This window comes from Argentina anserina, chromosome 4 (assembly GCF_933775445.1).
Source record: "Argentina anserina chromosome 4, drPotAnse1.1, whole genome shotgun sequence".
Lineage (NCBI taxonomy): Eukaryota > Viridiplantae > Streptophyta > Magnoliopsida > Rosales > Rosaceae > Argentina > Argentina anserina.
The window spans coordinates 823,152-832,763 of record NC_065875.1 but is presented as its reverse complement, the minus strand read 5'-3'; the positions used below and the strand labels follow the sequence as shown (position 1 = coordinate 832,763).

At 36.1% G+C, this 9,612-nt stretch overlaps 1 protein-coding gene across 1 annotated transcript; it reads right to left on the bottom strand.

The window, feature by feature from the left end:
- Window positions 1-690: 690 nt before the first annotated feature.
- On the bottom strand, window positions 691-2,832 carry LOC126791262 (heat stress transcription factor A-6b-like). Its single transcript, XM_050517689.1, has 2 exons — window positions 2,243-2,832; window positions 691-1,823 (listed from the first exon to the last, which is right to left on the bottom strand). Exons 1-2 carry the CDS (start codon window positions 2,495-2,497, stop codon window positions 1,026-1,028), a joined length of 1,053 nt encoding a protein of 350 aa, XP_050373646.1. The 5' UTR covers window positions 2,498-2,832; the 3' UTR covers window positions 691-1,025.
- Window positions 2,833-9,612: the final 6,780 nt, after the last annotated feature.

The following is a 9,612-nucleotide window of genomic DNA, read 5'->3' as shown; positions in this document are numbered from 1 at the left end:
ATCGAAGGTGGAAGCCGAGAGAGAGAGAGAGAGAGGAGAGCTCGGGTGAGAGGGAGAGAGAACGAGAGAGAAGAGAGAGGAAGTGGGAAAGGGAGGCGGGGTGAAGGGTTTCCGAAAATGGAAACCCTAACCCTTCAATTTTTCCTTATATACCCTTTTCCAAATCGGAAACTAACTTCCGTTGTTAATAACTTTTACGTACAGTGTCCGATTCGAACGTGTGACGCGTCCACGAACTTGTATCGACGAGCTCTACGACTTTTGTGGAGGAAGTTTTCACAAACGATCGACAGAGTAAAAGTTGATTTTTACCTCGCGGAAACGTAACGTTTTTCTAAATAAACGTTTCGATAACGTTTTCGTTTTCGATTTACCGCTTCGCTAAGAAAACAAAATTCGTTTAAATAAATTTCACAAATTTATGAACTTAAAAACAATCCAACATTCGCTCCGAAAAATCGGGTTATTACAATATATGTATATAATTTTATTATTTTTTTTGCTTCGGAAGGCATACCAAAGCATTGCATGTATATTTGTTGTACGTGGTAGACCTGCTGTGACGACCCAGTGATCCAAGCAGATATTTCAGTTCTTGCAAAGCTTACAGAAATTGGAACCACAAATTAAAAGTAATATGATCTCAGAATTGTGTCATTTACTCATCTGCCATTGCACACTTGTCACATAAAAACTTGTTGTCATTCGAGGTCATAAAACGATGAAACAGAACAAACAATGGTTTAATTCAACAACAGACTGAAATAAAGTTACAAATTGTAGCCTTTGTAGACAAATGAGAAGAGAGGTGGTGCTACAAACTGACCACGATTCTCAAATGATTCTATGAGTAGCAGACTAACACAGATGAAAATCACAAAAAAAACCAGGCAGCTTGAGTTGAACGAGTGCCAATGTGCTTGAATTAAGTTGTGAATACCAAATAAGAAGATGACCTGGGAAGATCAAGATTTGTCAAAGGAAGCTCACTTAACAGCTCTTTGTCCAAAAGATCTCGATCATTTTTACTTGGGCTTGGATACCAAGCAACCAAGCTGCTCAATCAACACAGTAACATCTTCCTCGTCCTCTCCTTTAGCACCCAGTACTTCAACTTCTTCATCAACGCTGTCAATTAAAAATTCTTCCCAAAATACCTCAGACAGATCTTTGCCTCGCCCTTCATATTCTTCTTCTTTCTCTATATACTCTTGCTTATCACAGACGTTTTGGTTTTCATCTGTTCCTTGCATGTCCATAGCAAATGTGTCCAACCCTGAAACATCAAGTTCATTTATGTCACCATAATGTTGGGATTCAACTTTAACAAAAGCATCTTCTCCTCCTTGGCATAATTCACCCACCTCAACACTATAAGACCCTTCAATAGAGTGCCTCCTCTTCTTCCTAATTGCTTCCTCAATTTGTTTTTTTCTGTCCTTATTCTGTGCCAGTTGTTGTAGAAAGTTGGGATTATGCATTGCTCTTGCCAAGAAACTCATCATTTGGTGTTGTTTCATCTCAGTTCTCTTGAGCCTATTTTCCATTCCATGGAGGTGAACTGTAGTAGTCTGCTGTTGTTGTCTAAGCTTCACCAATTCCCCCATCAATACCTCCTTATCACGCCTCAACTGATCAAGCTCTCCATCTAACGATCCGAAACTCCCAACCTCAATGCAAGACTCCAAAGCTCGCTGTGAAGCATAATGAACATTATTATGAGATGCCCTCCTCCTCCTAATATTCTTCAAAAGATGCTTTTGCCCTCTGAGGAACACTTCATGAGCAAACTCCCATTTATCTGTATCAACCTTTTTAAATCCCTACATTAACCAATCAAATAACCTATTCATGATCAAACTCAAAAAGAATGCTTCTGGCTTCTCCTAGTCCAGAAGCTCACACAAAAACAATCCAAACATATAAACTATAGCTTCTGACCCATAAGATTAAGTTCTACTATAGTTTATACAGATGCAATAATGCACACGCACCTTCCCTGTAATAGTAGCCTGCAGATATATAATATACATGGATTCCTGCACTTTCCTCATTGAAGCCATTAAACAAACACCATGCCCACATTAAGTAATCCACCCATTAAACAAAGGCCAGAAACCATAAAGATGCAACCTTTCAAGCATGTCCATCAGAGCTAGCTAGCATAGTTTATGAGAATATCTATAGAGAGAAAATAGAGAAACTTTGCACTCATTCATGAGACAAAAATGACGAAGCTTACATAGGTGTTGAGCTGCCTGACAAAGCTGGAGAAATTGCTGTGCTTGAAGTACTTGGGGAGAAGACTGATGGCAAAGGCCTGGGGATCCCATACAACAAAGCTGTTGTTTGCTTTGCTCCAAGACACTATGTGATTGGTGGTTGAGTCATCCACAATCTCATAGGTTTTGTAGAGAAATGGAGGAGGGCCTTGCTCACTAAGTCTCTCCATTGGGACAGGTAAAGGTGCAGCCTTTACTTGGCCTTGGGGATTCATAGTTTGAATATGGTAGTCTCACAACAAATCTCTAATATCTGATCTGGGTTAGTGTCCTTGATCTCTTTTGTCTTTGGACAAACAAAACAAAGGTGGTGTGAATCAGACACTGGTTTTTCAAATGGATTTTTGAGAAACTGTAAACAGACTCACAGAGATATAAAATGGAAGAGGGAATGTTCAATGTTGGGTATACATGAATATTGAAACTAGAAAAGGCACACAGAAATTTTGAGGCGTTTGTTAGAAGAGAGGAAGAGAAGCCCAGATGATCAGGTTGGCTATGGAGGCGAAGAGACCAGAAAGCTGATGAAGAGGTGAAAGAAAGAAGAGGGCGTTGGGCATTGGGAATTTGTTTGGACAAGAAGTCTGCTAGGGAGTTGAGTGCCTGCAATTTATAGGTGCGTGGTGGACTATGCCAGTCATTTCTTTCTATGCATATCAACCACAATCGCACACGTTGCAACTTATTCAAGAACTAATTTCGAGTGGGTGAAATGTCGTTCTTTCAGTCTCCCGATTTGACCATAACAATTGATATTGAAATTTAACTTTGCAGCAAATGCAATAGCAAATCTTAGATAATGAATTGATATTGGCGGTCGGTTACATAGTGTTCCCACTTTTTGTATACCCTGTTGTTGTTTTAGTCTTGTAATATATAGGTTTATTTTTGTAATTTATTTTCATTTTTTTATTACAAATATTACATTTGTAAGTGAAAGATCTTAAATCTGGTCTTAGCTATGAGATATCGAACTATACTTGTTACCAGTACAAGTCAATTCCATCAAAGTTCGAACAAATTCATATAGGGAGATAGTCTCTCTTGCAATTGCTATTCCAGAAAGAGGACATGGTTCACATCCTCAGCAATGGACAATGGTGCTAGATTTTCCACTTTCACTTCCCAAGCCTTCCTCTTATATAGATGTTGTAGTAAATTTTGTTTGTATATAGACACCATATGTTATTTTGGCCGTAAATACTAAATATAGTGAAACAGTGTCATCATAAAGGAGCAACGGTGAGAGGTAGGGTTTATTTGTATGTATGATTGAAGAATAAAGTCTCTTGTGACACCAACAAAAACAATGCCTACACCACTAACGTAGGTTTGTTTCCCTGAGCTTCGATTCAATGATTTCTAAAAAAATAAATAAAAAAAGGACTAACCCATAATGTCATGTGTAACATAAATTTAATTTTATCTACCATCAATTATGTCGATACCCCCTAAATTTTCCTTCTTCTTTGGGAAAGTCATTGGCACTTTAGGGTCGTCAAGATCACAGTAGATGACACTCATGACAGATTGAGAAGTAGGGTAAACGACTGAGAGGTCAAGCATTTGCCAACAAATGTTTGTTTCTATTGTTTGAATAATTAAGAGAAAAGAGCTTCCTAACAATAATTTGGATTGCACTTTATGAATCTTTAAACCAGAAGGTTGTAGAAACCCATTTGTTTATAGTCCCCTTTTCTTTGGTAAAAATAATATAGTTTGATGAATGTGTGATATCATAGATCATAGATGATCATCATCAACAGGTGTCTGCAGGACACGTACTTCTGGATTATAACTCGACAGCATTACTCTGGGCTACAGTTTATTATTATTATAAGCATAAATCACAGTATTAGATCATTCTGCTCTACCAAACGAGAAACATATAAAAGTGAACTAATAATGGTTTGTCTACTGTACGTTGCTGTATAAGATGCGGCAGTTACAATACCATTATTGAGTAAAACATGGCGGGGATTAATTCTTGACTTTATTTATTTAACATAATACAAATAAATAAATTCATCATCTATTCGAAGATAAATATTTACTTTTTTATTATTATTACAAATTTAATAGCTTCGGACGTTTAACTTTGCAAAAATTATTTTGAAAGAATTTTAAGAAGAAAAAGAAAAATACAAAAAAATAATAAAATACAGAGATAACCTTCTATAAATTACTGGGATATTATCTATAGAGTTCAACGTAAAATCTACGAAACTAGAGAAGATATCATAGTACTTGAAGAAGTTTTTGAAGAAGATCAGAGACCTCTAAACATTTTAAGCATTGGTTAGATCCGCCATAGCTGATATCAGAGCCTACTTAGCTCAAAAGCAGGTAGGCTAAAGACCTTATGCCACAAAGTTGGCTTCTCTCAACTAACAAGAGAGAATTCAAACAAAAAAATTATCAATCATTTTGTATTACAAAAGATTCTGATAGGTGGCAAAAGTGTTTTCATTCAAGACATATCCAAGATAACCAATACTCGATACAGTACACTTGTAGAGTACAGAATACACTCTACGACGAATTCTTTCATCTTCAGCGAGAGATAGGAGTTGAACAACTTGACCCAGCTCGACCAAGTTTGATAGAATTACTAAATCATTTATCCATCAACAAGGCTGTAGAGAAGCTGCTTGTACAACTTGAGAGATTTCATCTCAAGATCAATCAACTTGAAGAAGTAAACACAAGAATCAGAAGGCTTGAAGTAAAGCTTGACTATCTCAAAAAAAAAGCAATATCTTCTAGACATAAAAAAGAAGTTAGTTCAAATAGAAACTCTTGCTAATAACATCCAAGAGCAAGCGTTTGAACTAAGAAAAGCTCAAAAAACTCTGAAAGGGCATTCAGAATCCATTATCGTCCGAATATGATGAACTAAATGGTTAAGGTAAAAGTCGAGGAAAGAGACAAACAAAGAAAATATTTATATCTTCCTAATTTAGAAGCCCTTGCTAAAAACCTAAAAGCTATAATTCATTAGCAAAACTATAATATTACTTATCTTGAGGGTATGAAGCTGGAAGAACAATTCAGGGAGTTGAACCTTAAACTCTCCCATCTACAAAAAAAAATGTAGAAAAAATGAAGGCTGAAGCTGGAGCAGAGAAAATCGATGAAGGACAACTAGGTCAAAATGTAGCTAGCAAGGTGATCTTACCTTCCTACCCAAGAGAAGAAAGTAACCTTAAGTTTAGTGAACCTAAGGTTCTTACATGGAAATCCTCCAATTGGACTGAGAGAAGGAACATGAAGATGTTGAGTAGAGTATTTAGTAAAAGGAGCACGATTCATATACAACTTATCAATGCTAAAAAATTTGAGTACAATGAGATACAATCAAGTGTACGGGAGGCCTTAGTTCTTAAATTCAAACTCAACGAGATCTATAAGAGATGTTCTTTCCTTTTGCATTCTCACAGGTTCAAGATTAATGTTCCGGCAATAGGTGAAGAAACATATATCAGGCTAATAACTCAGAAGGAAGTAAGTAAAGCAGTTCGAAAGGGCTATTCATACATGCACATTGGAGCAGTATAGGTAGGAATAAAACTACTAGCTAGAGATGGGGTAGACTGATTTGTCATATGCATCTTGCAATATGATAGGATAACATACTTTAAGAAAAGTTTGTTAAGGACGGTAGAAGTCTCCTTATGTAATCAAGTCGCATACTTCAATGTTTTTTCCAAACTTCACCACTCACCTCAGAGATGCAGCATACTGTCTTAGATTGAGAATCAAGACATATGAAATTTCTATGAAAAAAAAGAATGATGGAACTTGCCATAGATTAGTGAATCTATAATAAGCTCATGAGCTCGAATGTAGCACCAAATACTAAATTCCTTAACAGTCCAGGAATCACTACATCCATTCTCACCAATCCAAAAAAATCATACCAAATAGAAGCATGTTACAAAGTGGAATGAGTAACATTTCCGCGAGAGTGGAATCTGACTCCTCCAGTCAAGCAAATTGAGAATACTAAAGCATCAATCTTTGAAGACATGGGAGGAAAGATAAGACAACAGTTTCATAGACATTAATTTGCCAGTTATGAAGAAGGAAGTTCTTCGGGGACCAGGTCATCTATATTTCTTGAAGAATCATTTGAGGAAGAGAATACAAAGAGACCAATAAAAATGCTTGAAGTTGAAAGACTCAAGAGTCTATATGCACAAGCGGAAACTTGAGAGTCAGCAGAAGAATTAGAGAAAATCATACAACAAATCTCGTAAGTAAAAATAAGAAAACAGAGAAATAAGATTCTTCTGTATCAAGAGGCCAAGCCAGATTATGGTGAATCCTCTAACATTGATACATAAAATATGAATACATTAAATCCTCCTCAAGGAAGTACAATAGTTCAGAATATCACGAACTACCCTACTAAGATCATCAGGGAAAATATAATCAAACTTCCCAAAGGATTAGCTCCTATAGGAAAACCTGGAGAAAGAAGTACTCAAAAGTTCATTCCTACTGAACCTAAATGGGGACAGTCGGTATCAGAAAGAAGAGTATATCTAGATCTAGATCATGTCGGAGACAAAAGAAAAGTCATAGACAATTGGGTGGGTAGCTTGAGGTTAACCCAAGCTCTGGTGTTGTCAAAATATGAATATTCTGAAGCTCATGCATATTATGAATTAATTCTGACCGGAATAGTCCAGAAGTGGTATCAATCCTTCAAGAAGAGCACTCAGTGGCTTGATTGGGCAACCAAATTGGCTTAAACCAACAATCCCCTAGACTTTGCATTCCCGATATATGCACAATTTTGCAGAGATATAACAAGACATAGCGAGAAATCAAAGGAGAGAGCCAAAGAAAATGTCCAGAAGCTGAGCATATGCAATATGAGGGTTTTTTTTAAGAATACACCGATGAATTCCATAATTACTACTGCACCATTGGAGACATCAATAATGAAGATCTGGAAAGAACCTATTACAAGAAACTACCAAAACCCTAGAACGATGCAGTAGCGCAGTCTCTAGAAGAAAATCCTTTAACATTCTTTACAGTAGGAGGGATTGCAAAAAGAGTCAGATATCTCTTGAAAAAGCAATGTGTAGAGAACATAAAGTCCAAAACTGCAATGAAACAACTCAGATGAGTTGAAAACATGTGTCCCAAGATATTGGAGACTCCTACGCAGTAAGGATGTCACACGGAAAGAAAATACAAGAATAAGTTCTCTATAAACAAAGCTGGAAAGAAGAATTTCTCTTCTAAAAGGAAGTACAATTTCCGGAAACACTTCAAAAGAAGACCTGAAGGCGAAAAAGAAAAATCTATTCCTATGAAAAGATTTTTCAAAAAAAAAATCTAATCCTGGTTCTACAAGAGAAGTAAAAAAATGCAGATGTTGGTTGTGCAAAACATAAGAACATTATGCGAATGAGTGTCTAAAAAATGATAAAAGATAAACAAGAGTCGTAATCAAAGAGTATGAAGAAGCAATTAAGTATGCAAACTTGAAAAGGTTCGAAATAGCTTATGATGAAGAGAATTATTCAGTATATTCTCTTAAGTACCCATTAGAAGATGATTTCGAGAAAGTATCGTCAGAAAGTTCAGAAGAAGAAGTCAGCGATGAAGGATTTCGTCCTATATTTTATGTTATAGTTTTTCAATTGAAAACATGATACTCCTAATATTATCAGCGAGTTCTACCCTAATACAAGAAAATTCACCTATGATTTCTGTAAATGTGCAGAAATGGAGTTAATCTCAATGTACTGTGAAAGTACAAGTGAAACTTATCATCGAGAATGCTTCATAGAAGGATTAAGATGTAGAACAAGAGAAAGGGATGCACATATTCTTGTTTTACAAGAATATAAAGAGTTCCATGATTCAATGGAACAAGAAGATGAGTTGAAAAATGTCAAGTTAGAAGAAGACTTAAAAAAGATGAAGTTGGTGATAAGTCAGAAAAAAAAGATTAAAAGAGTCTGTTAATACTATCAGAGGTACATCAGATCGCGTCAAAAATCCTATCATTGAAACTTGAAAGAGTTAATCCTTTCATGGAATAACAAGCTGCACAAGTCAAAGAACAAGTCAAACAAGTTCAGACTAGTAGATTCAATAACTACATCAGCATAGGATTGAAGTTTCCCAAATACAAGAAATACCACCTGCATGCGTTCGTGGATAGCGACTCAGGGTACGCACTTGCAAAAAGATATATCATCCTAGATAAATATTGGGAAAAATCTTCAAGATCAGTCACTGGAGTTGCTATGGGAGAACATGAAATAATCATAAATATTATGGCTCGCAATGTTAACATTTCTTTAGGTGGAGGAAACTTTATCTACAAGGTCATCTGGCAATGTGAAAGCCAAGGAGTTGATGTGTTAATCAGAAATGATTTCCATCTCCAATAAACTGTAATTCAATTTCCACAGATGATCGAATTTGAGAAGAACCATAAGTTCTTCTGGGAATCTCGCCTTATAGAAGCAATAAGTGTCACCGGAAAAGGATTTGTAGATCAATATTAGAGACCGTCAGCAAAGAGTGATGATTATAAGTCAATTTTGCAGCCCGTTTTACTACTAAAAGACCATTTAAAAGATCACAGGGACATAGTGCAAGACATAGAATCAGAAGACTCTGAGTCAAGAGAAGAATACGATACTCCTAAAAATAGATCCGATTCAGGTTCATTAAATCAAGAAAGCTCAGATGATGAAGAAGAATTTATCAGAGAGCATAACCTGAATGTGTATGCTAACAGAGTTTAGCATAAAAGGGTGCCAACCATTGCAGAAATAGAGAATTTATTAAAACTAGTAATTAGTGAAGATCCTCAACTATACTAGGACAATGACCTTGTATATTGTCAGCTCAAAATGCATGATGCTAATACTATCTGCCATATCAAGGTCATCCCTCATTACAAAGATGAAGACAAGAAAGAAATGGAATGTTAAATTCAGGAACTACTTGAGAAAAGGTAAATCAAACATTCGAATAGCCCACATCATGCTTCAGTTTTCCTAGTAAGAAATCAAGCAGAACAAGTAAAGGGAAAAACTATGATGGTAATTGACTCCAGGGATGTGAACAAAAAAACCGTTAAAGACGATTATCAGATAGCTCAAGTGAGAGTCCTCATAAATCGTCTCAAATGAGCTAAGATTTTTTCCAAGTTTGATACCAAATCAGGATTCTGGCAAGTAAAACTGCACCAAGATTCCATAGCCTTAATGGCTTTTGGAACACCGCAAGGACTTTACGAATGGCTGGTTATGCCATTTGGTCTTAAGCAAGCTTCATCTATTTTCCAAAAAAA